This window comes from Polypterus senegalus, chromosome 4 (genome assembly GCF_016835505.1).
Source record: "Polypterus senegalus isolate Bchr_013 chromosome 4, ASM1683550v1, whole genome shotgun sequence".
NCBI lineage: Eukaryota > Metazoa > Chordata > Cladistia > Polypteriformes > Polypteridae > Polypterus > Polypterus senegalus.
Window position 1 is genome coordinate 68,378,824 of NC_053157.1, and position 20,547 is coordinate 68,399,370.

General features: G+C 38.5%; 1 protein-coding gene across 3 annotated transcripts in view; it reads left to right on the plus strand.

Annotated features, from left to right (window-relative positions):
* The window catches only part of ptpn13 (protein tyrosine phosphatase non-receptor type 13), a 344,308-nt gene that overhangs the window by 81,423 nt on the left and 242,338 nt on the right, over positions 1 to 20,547 (plus strand). For all 3 annotated transcript variants that reach the window (XM_039750815.1, XM_039750816.1, XM_039750817.1), the window contains exon 2: positions 2,910 to 3,030. In XM_039750815.1, coding sequence (XP_039606749.1) covers positions 2,916 to 3,030 — 115 coding nt within the window. In that variant the 5' untranslated portion in view covers positions 2,910 to 2,915. The remainder of the gene's footprint in view (positions 1 to 2,909; positions 3,031 to 20,547) is intronic.

Below are 20,547 nucleotides of genomic sequence, written 5' to 3' on the forward strand. Positions count from 1 at the left end.
CCTTTTTTGGCTTTATGGTAAAGAGAAATGGAAAAAGGAAGTTTTTTTGCTGTGAGTTTATGCTCAGGATATTTTATTATTTGAACTGTTAGCATTATGGGGTGTAAGGGGTTATCAGGGGAAGAAAGGGCATAAAGAATGACAAGCTAAGTCATGCTTGCAGTTGTTGAGCTTTTCTTCAAGACAGTGGCCTCCGGGAAGGTGCTAAACAGAGTGAACACAGGAGGTGTTCTAAATGTGAATACTGTGGGAGCAACTGAGAAGGAGGGAGGTCATTGCATGTCAGGGTAAAGCATAGAAGTGATTTTGATACAAGATGCTCGATTGTAGTAGGTAAACCTAACTGGAGATATGTAGGAACTCAAAAAATGTTTGAAAAAAGAGTGTAGGCAGCTCAAAAGCTAGTTTAGGCATCTGCTGCATTCAATGAAACAACACTAACAGGCAGCAATAGAGGAAGAAATTGCATTGCAAGACATTGCATCAAATTAGGGTTCGAAAAGCTACTCTATGCCAGTAACAAACTGAATTTCATTTTGGGCCAGTGTTGCAGGCAATAAAACAATTGTGCTTAAGGTGGCAGGTCACTCCACTTATTTGTCCTATTGGTGGCAGTCAAGTGGCAAGTCACCATAATTATTTGTGCTATTGGTACCAGGCAAGTGGAAGATCACCCCACCTGGCAAGCTGGTTCATTTTTGCTTATCTTGGGAAAGCTCAGTGAACCAGATAAGACATGATATCTGTAAATTTATAATTCTGTTACTCCACAGCTACAGTGTCCTAGGTTTGAATCTGGGCTTAATCATCTGTGGAGTGCATACCACCTTCTCTGTTTTCATGGTTTTTTTTTTGGGCTCCTTCTGCAGTTAATTCAGTTTTTCTTCCACGTCCCAAAGAAAGGATAGGTTGATTCTAAATTTCCCCTGTGTGTGTGTTTGTAAATGTGCCCTTTTCTAGGGTCTGTCTCTGTCATGCAGTTTATGCTTGTAAATTGAAACTGGATTAAATGGCTTTATTAATGAAGAGTGGAATGGATGTCTTTGTTATGTCTTTGTTCATTGCTTCTTTGTATTTTTGGATAATAAAGATGGTATACATTTAATAATTTGAACTCCACATAGCAGTTTTATTTGCAATTAAGCAGCCTCTAGTAGATGTGCCTTTAGCGTTTAATAAGATACAGCTGTGGCACGTATAAATATGTTACTTGTGATTAATTTTTGTAGGGAGTAATAAAGGTTCTTTTATTTGTAGCTTGGATTATTTTCCTTTGGCAGTACTGTTATGCTGGAGTCATAAAACAGCGATTTTTCAACTGATGTGCAGCGGCACAGGAGATCCACAGGTGTGCCACAAGATTTTTTAAAACAAATTAATTAAAGACTTCTTTAAAGAAATACAACGCAAAAGAAGTCTATAATGTAAATGTTATACCATTTTATATGATTTATATATCATTTTATTAATATACATACTGTATACTATATGTGAAATATAAAGCAATGAAAGTGTAATTTCATGCATATATAACCAGTTTACATGTTTCTTTGTATACTAAAAATTATTTTGTATAATCAGTTTATATGAGCATTTACTCCAATAATATGCATATTATGTTTATGTTGCATGTGCACTATGCTGTGTAATTATTGTAATGAACGTGTCTTATTGTCAAGCACATCTGCTGTCCCTATTTATCCCCCACTACACTGTGCCTGAATTTGATCATGCGCACACATGTATAATAATAGTAATAGCAATTCATTACATTTATATAGTGCTTTTCTGACAACTCGAAGCTCTTTGCAAAAAACATGCAGGAACGACCTGGGACATGAACTGGTGATCGCCTTACTGCAAGGCAGCATTGCTACCTCTGTGCCACTTACTCATAATACAAGTAAAGGCCCCTGATAATTTTAAGTGTTATTTTTTATTACAAAGTATAATAAATAAATAGTTTCAAAAATATTTTTAAAAGTCAGTATTGAGCAAAAAGAGTAGGTGATTATTGTTATTACTATTTTTTTTGTAAATCAATCAAAATTATACCTTTTTTTTGTAAGATCAGGAAAAATTGTAACATATTTTTGGGTGTGCCACAGAATTTTAGTAATTTCTTTGTCTGCAATGAGATGAAAAAGGTTAAAAACTGCTGTCATAGAACACAGCTAAGCATTTACCATTGTTGTACTATCGAAGTAGACCATAAAACTTCTTGATTTAGGACTTGGCAGCATCATCTGCAGCTGGATTTTTGATTTCCTAACCAAAATATCTCAGAATCAGAAGCTGCATCCCATCCTGGTATGGCACCTTCTCGGCTCAAGATTGTAAAGCACTGCAGAGGTTGGTAATGAAGGTGATGCAGAATATTTCTGGCACCCAGTATATGCTGTATATACCGTCTCTGAAAGGCAAAAACAGCTTAGTTAAATACCTTAGCCATCCTATATGTTTTGCATGCTATGCATACTTTAATTTTGCATGGTTGTATGTGTATCTTTTTTTGTAATGTATTATTGTGAACTTTTTGAGAAGTCCTGCAAGTAAGAATGTAATTTTACTATGTACTATATAAATGTGACAATAGGTTTGACTTAACATTTTTCATTCTTTTACTGCTTCTGTTGTGTTGCTGCCATGTTGTTAAATTGTTACGTTTAAAATTTCTAGTCCTGTATTAGTTCATGCTGCATTCTCCTTTTGCTGGATGGAAGGTGAATGGAATACCAAAATGCTAGGTAAAGTTGTGTTTTTATGTGTTGGTTAGCATCCTTGAGCTACAAACAGTTCCGTTAATTTTGTGAGTTCCTGGATTTGATGGTGTCTGATGTATAACTATCCTGAAAACATGGTCAGTTAAGAGGGAGATTTCAAATGCATTATGCTGTGCTCTCTTTCAGTCAAACATGCATGTGTCTCTGGCTGAGGCTTTGGAAGTGCGTGGAGGTCCCCTGCAGGAAGAGGAGATTTGGGCTGTTCTGAACCAGAGTGCTGAGAGCCTCCAGGAAATTTTCCGCAGAGGTAATTCAAAAGAAAGCCCTACCACTGTACTTTTTCTGTCTGTGCTCCTTAAGGGTTTTTATCAAAAATACCAGTTAATATCACATGACAACAAGGTTGAATCTTTATTGCTAAATTGTGTGGGTTAAGACAAGAGATTTATTTAAGAAACTTCTTTGTCTTTTCTGAATATTGTCAACTCTGAAATGGCTAAATGGCAAGATTTTTTTTTTTATAGCGTCAATGAGGAATAAAGACAACATGTTTTAATATTTTAAATATATCCATATTAATAATCCTAAATAGTGGAAATATTTGCACTCTAAATCTGGATTATTTTTAGTGTTGAAATTCAAAAGCATGTATTGCATAATTTTGCTCATTTGTCCATTCCATGTTGGGAATTTGTATTATATTTGTCTGCCTGCTAGAGCTAATGTCCAAAATGTGTTTTGAGTTTTATCAAAAAAAAAACAAGTAAATGTAGCGGTACAATCACAAATATATGTTAGAAAAAGTAAAGGGTAAAATAAAATTTAAGGAGAATTTTTTCTCATCTGCTTGAAACATGATATAAAATACTGATTATTGACACAAGTGTAAATACCCCAGCAAAGTCTTATTATCCTTTCATAAAGTGTGACTTAAGCAGAGAGAGTAGATCAGTCCTTTCCTTTTTTCTTGCTGGAGTTCAAACACACTTAGAGACTTGCATCATCTTGAAAGAATGACTGAGAAGAATTTACCTCAATATGCTGTGATCTTCAAGCCTTTTGTTCAAAATTTAAAGAGAGATCTTTGTTACATTGTTTATGTTGCTCTCTGTGTATAACCACTTTCATGTCAACTAAAATGCTCAGTTTTGATTGTGTAAATGTTTGGCACAGAATAATTCAGCACACAAGTTTATATCACATTATATTTTCCTAATTTAATTTTCAAGTGTAAATAACAATGTGAAAGCTTACAAACTTCACTCTCTTGTCTGTGAGCTGTCCGGAATATGATGCATGATATGGATTAAGAAGCATACACAGGCTGCTGTATCCTCTTGTATGTTGTTGTTATAGTCAAACTATGTTGTCTTGATATTTTGTGAATATTGGCTGAGAGGACATGGCTTACTAAAATTGTTTTAAGTTTTTATTTGTTTTTTTATTCTTGTTACATAAAAAGTCAAGTAAAACAACACACTTTACAAACATTTGTGAAGAAAAATGTACCTCTCAGAAACTAAAGATGGTGTTGAAGTCAATGTTTCTTAAGGCTAATATCTTCCAGGATCAGAAAACGTTGCCAAATTTCAGCAAATAGCTAAGCCAATAAACATGTGCTGTAGTTGTTCCATATGTGAATGAGAGACAGTCCAGCTCCAATGTGTAATTGTCATAACTAAGCAAATTTGGTCAACAGACAGCTATAAATCAGCCACAATCATAGATTCTTAGTGTATTTTTGATTGCATTTTTATCAGAATACCCTACTATTGAAAATATTAAAGATCAGTCTTAAACATTGTATGGTACATGTCTACCACAGTACAGTAGCTGGTCTAGGAGTTTGTTTTGAAATTTAAACACCATCATTGTGTCTCATTAACCATAGTTTTAATGAAATCATATGAAAATGCTCCCTTTCATTTCTATTCCCCACATCTCTAGAAATCAGGTTAAAATGTGTTGAATAAATAATAAAAAAAGTAAAATTTCCAACTTTTTTGTTGATAGATAATTTATTAATCCCAAGGGGAAATTCACATAATCCAGCAGCAGTATACTGATACAAAGAAACAATATTAAATTAAATAGTAATAAAAATGAAAAAAAAATGAAAAAAATAAAAATAAAAAAAGTAGACAATTACTGAGTAATGTTAGCATTTACTCCCCTGGGTGGAATTGAAGAGTCGCATAGTGTGGGGGTTGGGGGGTTTGGGGAACAATCTCCTCAGTCTGTCAGTGTAGCAGGACAGTGACAAAAGTCTGTCACTGAAGCTACTCCTCTGCCTGGGGATGAAACTGTTCAGTGGATGCAGTGGATTCTTCATGATTGACAGGAGTTTGCTTAATGCCCGTCGCTCTGCCACAGAAGTTAAACTGTCCAACTTTACTCCTATAATAGAGCCTGCCTTCTTAACAAGTTTGTCCAGGCGTGAGGCGTCTTTCATCTTTATGCTGCCACCCCAGCACACCACCGCGTAGAAGAGGGCACTCGCCACAACCGTCTAGTAGAACATCTGCAGCATCTTACTGCAGATGTTGAAGGATGCCAACCTTCTCAGAAAGTATAGTCTGCTCTGACCTTTCTTACATAGAGCATCAGTATTGGCAGTCCAGTCCAATTTGTCAACCAGCTGCACTCCCATGTATTTATAGGTCTGCACCCTCTACACACAGTCACCTCTGATGATCACAGGGTCCATGAGGGGCCTGGGCCTCCTAAAATCCACCACCAGCTCCTTGGTTTTGCTGGTGTTAAGATGTAAGTGGATTGAGTTGCACCATTTAACAAAGTCTTTGATTAGCTTCCTGTACTCCTCCTCCTGCCCACTCCTGATGCAGCCCACAATAGCAGTGTCATCAGCGAACTTTTGCACGTGGCAGGACTCCGAGTCATATTGGAAGTCTGATGTATATAGATTGAACAGGACCGGAGAAAGTACAGTCCCCTGCGGTGCCCCAGTATTGCTGCACACAATGTCAGACCTGCAGTTCCCAAGACGCACATATTGAGGTCTGTCTGTAAGATAGTCCACAATCCATGCCACCAAGTGTGAGTCTACTCCCATCTCAGTCAGCTTGTCTCTAAGGAGCAGAGGTTGGATGTTGTTGAAGGCGCTAGAGAAGTCCAAAAACATAATTCTTACAGCACTACTGCCTCTGTCCAGGTGGGAGAGGGATTGGTGTAGCATATAGATGATGGCATCCTCCGCTCCTACCTTCTCCTAGTATGCGAACTGCAGAGCGTCGAGGGCGTGGCAGACCTGTGGCCTCAGGTGGTGAAGCAGCAGCCGCTCCATGGTCTTCATCAGATGTGACGTCAGAGCAACAGGCTGGAAGTCATTCAGCTCACTAGGACGTGATACCTTTGGGACAGGAGTGATACAAGATGTTTTCCAAAGCCTTGGGACTCTCCCTGTTCCAGGCTCAGGTTGAAGATGCGCTGTAGAGGACTCCCCAGTTCCAACGCACAGGCCTTCAGCAATCGTGGCGATACACCATCTGGACCCACTGCTTTGCTGGCACGAAGTCTTTTCAGCTCTCTGCTTACATGGGCTGCTGTAATTGTGGGTGGGGATGTCTCACCTATGCTGGTATCAGCAGAAGGATGGTTGGAGGATGCAGTACCCGAGGTGAGAGTGGGTTAGCTACAGTAGAAGTGATAAGGGAGACAGCTAGAAGGGTGCTTGGTATAACATCTGGACAGAGGAAGGATGACAAGGAAACCTGTGGGTGGAATGGGGAAATACAGGAGAATATACAGAGGAAGAGGTTGGTGAAGAAGAATTGGGATAATCAGAGACATGAAGAAAGTAGACCGGAGTACAAGGAGATGAGGCATAATGTGAAGAGAAATGTGAAGAAGGCTAGGTGTGTGATGAGTTGCATGAGAGGTTGAACACTAAGGAGGGAGAAAAGGACCTGTACCGATTGGTGAGACAGAGGGATTGAGCTGGGAAAGATGAACAACAGGTTAGGGGGATAAAGGGTAATGTTGGATACATACTCACAAGTGAGGAGAATGTGTTGAATGGATGGAAAGAGTACTTTGAGAAATTGATGGATTAAGAGAATGAGAGAGAAGGTTTTATGATGTGGAGATAGTGAACCAGGAAGTGCAACGGATTAGCAAGGAGGAAGTAAGGACCGCTATGAAGAAGATGAAAAATGGGAAGGCTGTTGGTGCAGAGGACATACATGTGAACGCATGGAGGTGTTTAGGGCAGATAGCAGTTGAGTTTTTAACTGGTTTGTTTAATACAATCTTGGAAAGTAATAGGAAGTCTGATAAGTGGAGAAGAAGTGTACTGGTACTGATTTTTAAGAACAAGGGTGATGGGCAGAGCTGTATTACCTTAAAAGGGACAAAATTGATGAGTCACAGCATGAAGTTATGGGAAAGAGTAGTGGAAGCTAGGTTAAGAAGGGAGGTGATGATTAGCAAGCAGCAGTATGGTTTCATGCCAGGACAGAGTACTGTAGCTGCAATGTTTGCTCTAGGGGTGTTGATGTAGAAGTGTAGAGAATGTCAGAGGGAGTTACATTCCATCTTTCTGAACTTTGAGAAAGCATATGATAGGGTGCCTAGAGAGGAGCTGTGGTATTGTATGAGGAAGTCGGAAGTGGCAGAGAAGTATATAAGAATGCTACATGATATGTACAAGGTAAGTGTGACAGTGGTGAGGTCTGCAATAGGAATGACAGATGCATTCAAGGTGGAGGTGGGATTATATCAGGGATTGGCTCTGAACCCTTTCTTGTTTTCAATGGAGATGAACAGGTTGACAAATGAGATTAGGCAGGAGTCCCTGTAGACTATGATGTTTACGGATGAAATTGTGATCTGTAATGAGAGTAGGGAACAGGTTGAAGAAACCCTGGAGAGGTGAAGATATACCCTAAAGAGGATAGGAATGAAAGTCAGAATACCTGTGTGGGAATGAGAGGGAGGTCAGAGGGTTGATGAGGATGCAGAGAGCAGAGTTGGTGAAGGTGGATGAATTTAAATACTTGGAATCAACAGTAAACAGCAACGAGGAGTGTGGAAGAGAAGTGAAGAAGAGAGTGCAGGCAGGGTGGAGTGGATGGAGAAGAGTATAAGGCCAGGTTTATACTTCACACGACGTGACACATGCTCCAGTGGACGCTCCTGCTACGCAAGTGTTTTACTGTTCATACTTGCGCGCATTCTTTACATAAATCTTTAAGATTCCACCAGGTGGCAGTGTGAGATATCATCATAGTGAGAAAACAACGCTCGTCCTGGCTGTGTTGTGAATTGCCTGAAACATCCATTAAACTCCGAGAACACCTTGCCGCAGTATCTATGAAAAGGATGTTTAATGATTAAATCCATCAATCCCGGACAGGACATCAGCTTGTCGGTAGATGAACACAAGCACACACATACACTAGCGTCATTTTAGCATCACCAAATCTGCATATCTTTAAAAGGAAACTGCAGCACACTGTGGAAACCCAGCAGGAAAACATGTAAACTCCAGGCAGGGAATACCAGCGATGTGACTCCCTGCAAGACAGCAGCGCTACCCCTCTGCCACCATGTCACCCCCATGTGTGTATTAACAATGTATGTATGTATTATTAACGGTATTCATTATTTAAATGAAATTAACAAATTACCTGTAACTTTAATGTATTTCTTCATGAACTGATATCAAGTATAAATCTAATACATTTAATGTGTTCTGTGCGGTGATCTATTGCTGCTTGCCACAGCTGTCAGGTCAGGAGGAAGCCCCAAGAAGCAGGTAGCGATTAACAACTGGGTTGGTTTTAAGATGACATTTACAACGGTCTACTTTAATGATAAAATAAACTATAAGTTTAAAGTGGACATTTAGATATTATAGCCGAAATTAACACTTTAATCATAAAATACACCTTTTCACTGTGTCCTTAATTTTTTTCTCTGTGGCTCAAATACAGCGCTGTAAAAAAAGACAGCACAAAAGAGACCTTTAAAATGTTTTGTGTCATTACGATGGGGAATATGTGATGCTTGAATATAAATGCACCACAAATGCTTTTGTATGTCGGCATTATGCTTCACCACATCAAACCATTCATCAAATTGAAGCATGCACATCGATCCCGTTGGATCCTCAAAGCGTCTTTCTGTCACATGTAGATAGTAAACAGAGTCAGGACATGCAGGTGGTGGGTGTGCTGGAGTAAGATGCAAAAGACAGGAAATTATAGAAGCAGATGATCCTTTGTGACAACCCCTAATAGGAGCAGCCGAAAGACAAAAAAAAAAGCCTTTTTCATTTTACGAATATATTAAACATTTACTTCTATAAAACCAAACCTGTATTAAATACTTATCTGCGCAAAAAAGTAAAGCAAAGTTTTTCTGTCCACAACAATTATAAATAATAAAAATGTCATAATGTTAAGTGCTTAATTTCCATTATGAAATTCTGGTCTAGGTACCGCTTTACTTTCATAACCAAAAACTGTATTTCAATAATGAAATAAATAAAAAATCTGTCATAACTAATAAATATGGGAAGAATGGTAGTAACTGTTTCAAATAGATAGGGCTAAAATCTATTTAGAATCCATAAGAACTGCAGTGAAATTTTAAGATACTCTTTCCTTTAGGTAGCAGAATACTCTTTTTCTTATATTAATTTATATTAATATAAATCTAGACTGTATTTGTGTTGTGTTGTTGTGTGTTGTGTTGTCACCAAGTTTCTGTCAGTGTTGCATTAGCACTTTCTGTCTGTGGCTGTAAAAGTTTTTCTTCAGGTATTCTAATTTTAATCCCCAAGTCTTGTGTGTTATGTTAACTGGTTACTCTAAAGTGTCTAGCAGTGATTGTGATCATATGCACATGTGTATTCCATAACAGCCTAATGTCCTGTCCATCTTTAGTTCCTGCCTAGCTCTTGATGGTGCCAGGATAGACTCTTATTAGCCTCACTTCTAACCATTGTATTTGTAAACTATTGGGATTTGAAGTTGAAGCAGAAATCCTAAAAATATTTAAGAAGTTTCTAGATGATATATTGGGACAGCTTAGCTATTAGCTAAACAAAATAAGCTTGACTGACAGAATAGTTTCCTCTTGTTTGCAGATTTCTTACATATTAATCAAGAGGTTTAATGGCATTACATAATGATTTGTTGCTGTCACATAGAAGAGAACAACAATGTTTACATTCATGTCACTTTGTGATGTCAAAGTGGCCACATTACACAAAAAAATGTTTACGCTGAATACTTGTCTGAAATTTTTTTCATTACGGGGGAAAAGTCTGAAATAATTCTGAAACATCATTTTGGCTTTCACTATGAAACATTTATTGATTTAGTTTGGGTGTTTTACGTAGTTGTGATGAGTTGTTATTTGGAATCCTTTTGTCCTTGCATGTTCAGGATGAATTCTACTTTGTCTAGAGTCAATAATTAATCTCTTCCTTGACCTTCTAGTGATTTACTGTATTTATGATTTACATAGTATTTTGTGCTTTTTTTATTTTTCATAATATTGCTTATTTTTGTATAGTTTTTAAAATCTTGTTCTGCCATAATACAAATGTGAATTTTTAAAAGTCGTATTCCCCTTCCAGGCTTCCTGATCATTATGCTGGTTGCTAATCATATGACCATGTTATGTGACATTATCCTGTTCTGCCTATAAAACATGTTGGTGCACATTAGTCTACAGTATACTAATATTGTAATGAATCCTTACCTCACATTTATTTTGAACTTTGACTTTTGAGGAATGTTTTTTGACTTTTTGGTTTTTCATCTGGTTTTGGTACCTGCAATGTTTCTTCTGCTACTTTCCCTCCTTCATTCGCTGGGTCCATTCTTACTGTCAGCTACTGTTTGTTTTCAAACAGGGCTGTACAGCCTTTTTTTGCCATTTTATCCAACAGTGTCTTAGTGCAAAACATTGACAATAGTAAGTAGACATGCAGACATAAATAAATAATTTTACTGTAACAAAAACACAGTTTATGTTATGCATTTGCCTACACTTGCAGTTTTTGGACTACCATCCATCCATCCATCCATCCATCCATTTTCCATCCATCCATCCATTTTCCAACCCGCTGAATCCGAACACAGGGTCACGGGGGTCTGCTGGAGCCAATCCCAGCCAACACAGGGCACAAGGCAGGAACCAATCCTGGGCAGGGTGCCAACCCACTGCAGGACACACACAAACACACCCCAATCACACACTAGGGCCAATTTAGAATTGCCAGTCCACCTAACCTGCATGTCTTTGGACTGTGGGAGGAAACCGGAGCGCCCGGAGGAAACCCACGCAGACACAAGGAGAACATGCAAACTCCACGCAGGGAGGACCTGGGAAGCGAACCAAGGCCTCCTAACTGCGAGGCAGCAGCACTACCACTGCGCCACCGTGCTGCCCGGACTACCATCCATTACTTACAAATGTCTAAGAAATATTCATTTAGAGATACATGAACATTGAATCACATGTACTGTATATTAAACAAACAGAAGTATTGTAATGCTTATGAGTAAAACTTATTTGGGAGTAGAAGTCTCCACTGTATACAAGAAAAAATGCAAAGCTTAGAGTGGTGGCTCTGAGGCTAGGGATCTGCACTGGCAATCGGAAGGTTGCCGGTTCGAATCCCATATATGCCAAAAGGGACTCTGCTATGTTGGGCCCTTGAGCAGGGCTCTTAACCTGCAATTGCTGAGTGCTTTGAGTAGTGAGAAAAGCGCTATATAAATGCAAAGAATTAAAAAGAATGAACTGACCTCATTATTATCGTGGGGCATATTTGCTGAGTTTTCAGCAGTTAGATTAAATTAGAATAGATAAACTTTATGATTCCCAAGGGAAAATTCATTTAATTTAATTATTTTTAATTAATTTTATTGTAATCATTCCATACAAATCAATCAGTTTTTACAAAAAGTAGGATTGAGAACAAGTCGACCCCCTCTCCTGAGAGAAAGAGCATGGCCAACGGAGTAAAACTTAAGACTTGTAAACATACCTGAATTGATAATTTTGATAAGCCAATAGAGATGAATGGAGACGAAAAAGAAATGCAGAAATAATTGCTTTCTCTGTGCTTTAACAGCTTATTCTAAAATATTACTGATTAATAATAAATAATAATTTATTACATTTATATAAGCGCTTTCAAGGCACTCAAAGCTTTACATACAAGGGGGGATCTCCTCAACCTTGCCATGTTCTGAAAAAAATCTGTACAGATCCTCTAACTGAGTATTTGATTTTTTCCAATTTCAAATAGTACAACACATCGGTTTCCCACTGACTTAAAAGAGGAGAGTTAGGATTCTTCCAGTTTAGCAAAATAAGTCTGTGTGCCCAAAGTGTAGTGAATGCAATCACAGTTTGTTTGTACTTCTCCACTTTAAACCCATCTGGAAGAACCCTAAACACAGTTGTTAATGGGTTAGGAGGGATTGTGAGACCAAGGCTGTCTGAAAGGTAATTAAAAATTTTGGTCCAGAATGATGTTAATTTGATGTAGGACCAAAACATGTGACCCAGTGAGGCTAGGACTTGATTGCAGCATTCGCAGGTTGGATCTTGCCCTGGAAACATTTTGGCGAGACAGATGTGCTCGATATATAATTTTGAGTTGAATAATTGTATGCTTTGCACATATGGAGCACGAGTGAATTCTCTGCATTGCTGCTTTCCACTCCTTTTCTGATATATTGATTAAGAGATCTTTTTCCCAGTGTTCTCTTGGATCTTTGAAAGGGAGGGACTGTAAAATAATTGTATATATTGCAGAGATGGTGTCTGAGTCCTTGAAATTGAGCAATATTTTTTCCAGCATGGACGAGGGTGCAAAATGAGGAAAATTGGGCAGGTTCTGTTTAACAAAGTTCCTAATTTGAAGATCGTGAAAGAAATGTGTAGCTGGAATGTTAAATTTGGAATGTAATTGTTCATAGGATGCAAAGATGCTGTCTATATAAAGATCTCTAAGCAAGTTAATCCCAAATTTTTTCCAGATATTAAAAACTGCATATGTTTGCGAAGGTTAAAAGAGGTGGTTCTCTTGCAGAGGTGCCACAGATAAAAGCTTTTCCATCTTAAAATGCTTTCTACATTTGTTCCATATTCTGAGTGAGTGAAGCACAATTGGGTTATTAGTATATTGCTGGTAACTTGCATCAGGCCCGGGCTTAGCTATTATGAGGCCCTAGGCGAAAGGGGGGTCCAGGGGCCCCCTGGAAGCTCTGCGAAATGCGTGAAAATTAGACCAAGGAGATGTTTTCTTGTAACGTTACGAGGTCATCACCATGCGTCTCTTTTTTGCCCGTTCGACCCATAGAGATCTTGACTCAAACCGCTCCGCTTTTATAGACAGCCGCCCACGTGGACACGGCCCTGCTGGCCCACATGATTTAAACATGCGAGGGGCGGGCCAGGGGCCTGGCCGCCGTCGATCCGGGGTCCCCCAGACACCAGGGCCCTAAGCGGTCGCCTACTTCGCCTATGCCTAAGGCCGGGCCTGCTTGCATTTATTGGGGCACAGAGCAGGGAATATAAAGAAGTACTGCAGGATTTTACTTTTATTGCAGACCAGGCCTGTGTATGTTCATCTATTTGTGTCCAGGTTTTTATAGCTTGTATGTTTACTGCCCAGTAATAAAACTGAAAGTTAGGTAGAGCCATGCCACCTTCTGCCTTTGGTCTTTGTAGGGTCGCTCTTTGGATACGTGGATGTTTTGAGTTCCAAATAAATGAGGTTATTGTTGAATCTAATTGCTTAAAAAATGATTTATTGATGTATATTGGAATGTTTTGAAATAAAAAAAGCTTAGGAAGAATATTCATCTTAACAGTGTTAATTCTTCCAGCTAGAGTGAGATGAAGGGTTGACCATCTATGCAAGTCTTGCTTAATTTTTTCCATGCAGATGGCGAAATTTTGTTGATAAAGAGCTTTATGTTTACTTGTGATGTTTTCCCCTAGGTATTTAAACTGTTCTGCAATGATAAAAGGTAGGGTATCTAATCTAATATTATATGCTTGAGAATTCACTGGAAAGAGTACACTTTTATTCAGATTAATTCTGAGACCAGAGATCTTTTGAAATTCTGTGAGTGCTGTTAAGACTGCAGGCACAGAATTTTGTGGGTCTGATATATACAGTACCATATCATCTGCATATAGAGAAATTTTCTGTTCCAGTCCTTCTCTGATAATCCCTTTATCTGATCTGTATTACAACAGTGAACCTCCAGTGGTTCAATGGTGATTGCAAATAGTAGCGGTGACAAGGGGCATCCTTGTCTGGTACCACATTCTAGTTTAAAGTAGTCTGAACAAATGTTGTTGATACAAACTGAAGCTTCTGGATTGGTATACAGTAGTTTGATCCATGCACAAATGTTGGGCCAAACCCAAATTTCTCCAATGTAGTAAAAGGTATTTCCATTCAATCATGTCAAATGCTTTTCTGCATCCAATGATAATAATATTTCTGGGGTGTTTGACTTAGTTGGTGAGTATATTACATTAAACAGGTGTCGAAGATTTGAAGATAAGTGTCGACCCTTGATAAATCCAGTTTGATCTTGTGATATTACGAAGGGAGCACTTTCTCCATCCTTCTAGCTATGATTTTTGAGAGTATTTTAACGTCATTATTCAAAAGTGAAATTGGTCTGTATGATGCACATTGTAATAAGTCCTTATTTTGTTTAGGAAAAATGGTGATTAATGCTTGGCGAAAAGTTTGAGGAAGAGTTTGATTGTCTCTGGCTTCTGTAAATGTTGCTAATAGGAGGGGAGCTAGCTGAGCTGAGAATTTCTTATAAAATTCTGCAGGGTAGCCATCAGGGCCTGCTGCTTTCCCGCCTTGAAGTGACTTTATAGCATCTAGTAATTCTGATAATATCAGAGGTTTTTCCAGTTCCTCCGCACTAAAAGTATCTATTTGTGGTATCTGTAATGTATCCAGAAATGTATTAGATTGTGTGCTGTCTTCTTTAAACTCAGTAGAATATAAGGATTTATAGTAGTCTCTAAATGTGTGCATTATATTTTTATGGTCGATGATTTTGTCTCCGTTCGTGTTGGTGATTACTGGGATTGTGTTGCGGACTTCTTGCTTGGGGATTTGTTAAGCTAAAAGTTTATTAGCTTTCTCTCCATGTTCATAGTAATGATGTCTGGATTTATAAATTAGTTGTTCAGTTTCTTTAGTTGTCAAGAGGTTTAGTTCTGAATGCAGAGCCTGCCTTTTCCTATGTAGAGGCTCGCTTGGAAGCCTGGCATGTTCTTCATCTAGTAATTTTGCTTTTAGCTCTGATACTTTCTTGGGTTCTAATTTATTTCTGTGGGAAAGATATGAATAATCTGTCCTCTTAAGAAGGCCTTAAGAGTTTCCCAGAGTATTCCTGCAGAAATCTTTCAGGATGTATTTGTCTCTAGAAAGAAACTGATTTGTTTGGCTATAAATTCTGTACAATTCTCGTCTGCTAATAGAAGCGGGTTGAGACGCCATCTGCGAGGTGAGTGTGTGGGGCATAGTGACTTTAGCTCCAAGATCAGAGGTGCATGGTCAGAAATAACAATAGCATCGTATTTGCAAGATTTAATCATAGGCAAGAAATTATTATCTATAAAGAAATAATCAATTCTTGAGTAGCAATGATGTACTGGTGAGTAGAAAGAATATGTTCTTGAGTTTGGGTTTAAAAACCTCCAGAGGTCTGATAAGTTGTGATCAGTTATAAACTTTGTAATTATCTTTGCAGTGTTAGATGTCGTCCCCCCGTGATAGAAGTCCTATCTAAGAGTGGATTTAAAACACAATTAAAGTCCCCAGCCATTATAATTTTATGAGTGTTCACATTGGGAATGGATGCAAATAAATTTTGTATAAATTCCTTATCATCAACATTAGGTGCATAAGCATTTATCAAAATCATTTTACAGTTAGATAAGTTGCCTATGTCCATCACATATCTCCCTTCAGGATCCAATACTACATCTGATGCTACTAATGAGACTGTTCTATGTATGAGAATTCCCACACCTCTAGCTTTCTTTATAAAGCTAGAATGGAACATTTTGCCAGTCCAGTCCTTTTGCAGCAGGAACTGATCCTTGCTTAGTAAGTGGGCCTTCTGTAAAAATACTATTTTAGCATTTAGTTGAGAGAATACTTTTTTTCTCTTTAATTTGTGATTCAAGCCTTTAACATTCCGGCTCACAAAGTTAACTGTCCCATCATGGAGACATTGATTCTGAATTTTTGATGTCATTTTATAGTCTTAATTTAATCTTAATTTCCTATTTCCCCAAGAGTTATTGCCATGCAGCCTATTGTTACATTGGTAGTTATAATTATAAGGATTAAAAGGATAGACTAGATATAGATATGGCCTGCTCTCTTTCTCTCCACCCCTTAATCCCCCAACCTCCCATTTTGCCTCCCCACGTGAGGCAGGACCCCACTTCACGCAGTCCCGGTCCTCTGACATACCCAGAGACAAAGCACGTCCAAAGCAAACCAAGCCCCCACGCAGCAGCGTTTTAGGATTAAAAAATAGAGATATCTATTGCCAATATAGTCTAAATACTATATGCCTAAAATATAATCATTAATAAACTATGAACTTAAAATATAATCTTCAGAAATCTTAAAGTATTAAGATAATAAACCCAGATAATAAACCAGGGGAATGGTGTTAGAAAGTGGTCCAGAATAAGCATAGTAAGTCTTAATGCAACAATAACAATAAACTAAGGGTATGATGTTAAACAGTCTCCTTTAGGGTACAGAAAAAAAATAAAATAAACACAAACGTCTATAACTGTAATTAAAACATAAACAGATAGCGTCCGAGTAATAAAGAGGATGTATAATTATAATACCAGTATCTTTACAAATAGATCAGACAGTAGGTTATATATTCTTGCCATGTCATGACAGGCTATGACTCACTATTGTGTTTCAGAATAGTGTCGGGATCAGCTTTTTTCATTCCTTTTCTACTTCTTCCTTGCTGGCGCAGATATGCTGTAGAATTGACCTTGCAATTCCACTTTCAGTTTGGCAGGATACAAGAGGCTGTATTTGATATTAGCTTGCCATAATGGCTGTTTAATGTTGTAGAAGGCTGCACGTTTAGTAGCTGTTGCAGGAGAGAAATCAGGGAAGATATGAATGTGATTATTTTCATATGTAATCTCTTGCTTGTGTCTGAGGAGTGCCATCACCTCTAGCTTAAATAATAATCTCTCGAAGCGAATAATAAAAGATCTAGGTCTAACGGTATTTGATCCGCATACGAGATAAGCTGCTGCTATCTCAGGTTCTGCTTTAAAGTCCTCTCCAATTATTTTAGAAAATAGTTCAGCTGCGAATTTCACTGGGTTTGGACTTTCTCGATTCTAATATTATTCCTTCTGCTTCCATCTTCCAAAGCAGCAAGTCTGTCTCCGAGTTTTTTGCATTCAGAGTTGGCAGCTGTTGCTTTTGCTTCAGCACTGGCAGCTAGATTTTCGGCTGTTTCAATCTGAGTCATGAATGTCTCCTTGACATCCTCCAGTTGATCAGCAAGTGTGCTCAGTTTAGACGTGGTTTCCTGAATATGCTCTTCAATTTTACCCAGCATATCTTTAAAACTGCCTCAAAGCGAATATATATGTGTTTCTCCAAGTATTTATTATCCTGCTGCAGCTCCTGTCGCAGCTTCTCATTTCCCTTTTAACTTGCCTTCTCATTTGCTTCCTCGCTTTTCCTTATATCTTTCTTTATCTCTTGCTTGAGCTTTGCTTGAGCTCAGCGATCATCAACTTCAGTTCAGACAGATCATTTCTGTTTTCACGCACTGTAGGTTAGGCAGTGGGCTCTATTATAGCTATTACAGCTGGTGTTCCCGGCTCACGTGGAGTAGTTGAAAGCGCGGACTGCAAGGGCTTTTCCAGTTTCAGATGATCTTCTCCAATCAACGAGCTATCGTGACCTAAGTCGCTCGCACTCGTACATTCGCTCCCCGTTTCGCTCTCAGCCGGAGACGATGTAGCGGACCGTGGTCCCGAGGAGTCTGGACTTTCGCCCATCTGATCCAGGTCAGTCTCTGAAAGGCCGTACCTTGAGCTTGAAATTGGACTTGTCAGTCTGTGCTTGGATGTAGCTTTAGTTTTCGTTTCTTTCTGAACTCCTTTCTTGTTTGCCATGTTTATATATGCTTGTATATACTGTAGTAGTACCCTCAGGTTGGATAAATACAGGATATCTCCGGATAATAAGAAGATAATATGAAAAATAACACTGGTGTTAGCAGAGCTCTGCTTCAGACGTCCATCTCTCGCAACAGACAAGACCAATGTTGATGCATACAACAGAAGAATCATAAAATAACAAAGATTCAGACTCACAGAACAAATCATACAATTGATCAATAGATAGACAAGTAATAAATAAATACATTTTATGCAAAAATTGCCAATTGAAATTAGAGAATAAGCATTTATTTTGGGATGTCAGGAGAAAATATTTGAATTGTCAGCAGCGGGCAGAAGTGAACCATAGAGGCGCCTTCTTAGCACACAGTTTGACATCTGTGGCAGAGCGATGGGTTATCTATCTATCTGTCTATCTGTCTATCTATCTATCTATCTATCTATCTATCTATCTATCTATCTATCTATCTATCTATCTATCACACTGTAGTGGAATGAGCTGGTGGTAAAAAAAAAAAATACTAAAAGATAGGAGAGGAGATTTTTCATGATGGCATCTTATTCTGGTGGTAAAAAAATACTAAAAGATAGCAGAGGAGATTTTTCATGATGGCATCTTATTCTGCCACCATCTTCTTTTCCACAACAACTTTCAGTGCTTTGCTTACTGTACCACACTCCCTTTAAACGATATTCAATACACCAGGACCAGGTTGAACCATACACTACTCTCTGGCATTTCATTTTCTCACTCTTCTTCTTTTTCTCTCTGTACTGTAACATTTGTATTATCTTCTGCTAGGTTAATAGTGATAATGGTGATGAAAAGTCAGGGGATTTCCATTTTTAGTTATAATTGGTGTGTGATTAGTCCTTACAAGGTTGATTTTTCGAGGGGAGAAAACAAACACACTTTAGCACTTCGAATTGGTAACCTTGGAAACTTCTTTGTCCTTCTGAAAGTTGTGGTCCCAATAAAACCGTAATAAACTCAATTCTGAAAAAATACACTGTGGACTTGTGACATCCAATCTGAGTTGGTTCCCAGGGCATGTTTTACAAATCTGTAGCAATCATCAAATAACTTTTTTAATAACTTAGAGATTTGTGGTCCCTGCCTGATTCAAAAGGGCAACCTGTATCCTTGTGGCAATGAAATCAAAACTGTCACAGTTACTACAGACCAATGGCACTAACACTCATTATGATGAAATGCTTTGACATTCTGGTGCTGGAACATATTAAACGGCATATTCAAGATAGTTTGCTTCACATCTGGTTTGCATAATCTCACAGTATCACAGCTGGTTGGTGTAGATGCCATATGCTTTGCACTTCATACCATCCAGATTTTAAAAAACCAAAACAAACTGCTATGCAAAAGTACAGACTATAGGTCAGCATTAAACACTGAACACTGCTGCCTCATCAAAACTGATCTTGGGACTTAGTACCATCCTCTGCAACTGGGCTTTGGACTTCCTAACTGGCAGACCCTAGTATGTGCGGATTGACAGCGTTACTTCTTCCACAGGGAGATATACTGAGCTGTATGCTGTTTATTGGATTGCCATTGTGTTCTGCCCAAATGTTATTTTTTTGGGGGAGTACTAATTTTTCCCACTTCCTTACAGTCTTGTTTCAGTTTGTATTTTTTCACTGTGCCATTACTTGAGGATTTAGAAACCTTTAGCTGCCTTGCTCCTGGCCTCTTACACTTAGTAGTTAGTTGGGCAGGTTTCATTTTGAAATTCTACGCGTAATGGTCATAACTAGAAGCTATTTTTCTCCATTTACTGTAATGGAGTTGAGCTCGAAAGCCGTGGGGGGCGGAGTTTCGTGTGGCATCATCATGCCTCCCACGTAATCACATGAACTGACTGTCAACGCAGTACGTCGAAAACCAGGAAGAGCTCCAAAAAGCCCTGAAGAAAACATGCATTATATAATTGAGAAGGCAGCGAAACAATAAGAAGCGAGCGAGTGACATATACAACCATATTCATGAGTGCTGCTACTTCGGAAACAAAGCACGGTGTAAACCTAAAGTTTAAATTAAGTTCATAGACAGGCTGCCGCTGGCGTTTGTCATGCTCACGGGTAATGCGGGATACAAGTTTAATGAGAGGATGCAGGATATAAACGAGAGTTTTGATCACTTTGTAACTAAGTTAAAATTAGTGATGGGTCGTTCTTGAACGATTCGTTCATTTTGAATGAATCTTTAATGTGACTCGGGAAAAATGAGTTGTCTCGTGGGAGTGATTCGTTCAGTCACTCATGCGCATTTGCACAACTTCCTATAGTTTCTGTATTGGAATTGATTCAACTGTTTCGAGTCTTCGGGTTTTTCGAGTCGTTCATTCATCACGTGACAGCCCCATAAGCTTAACCAACTCAGTTTGAGCTGGAAACAGAATTGATTAGTTCATCGCTCGAGTCTTCGGGTTTGAGTTGTTTGATCATTACGTGACAGACCCATAAGCTTAACATATACAGTCTGAGCCGGAAAGAGAATTGAACGAATTGACTTGAAAAAAGATTCGTTTATTTAAAAATTGCACGTGAAGGGCTGTGCTTCTGCAAATTCCGAGAGACTGTGTTT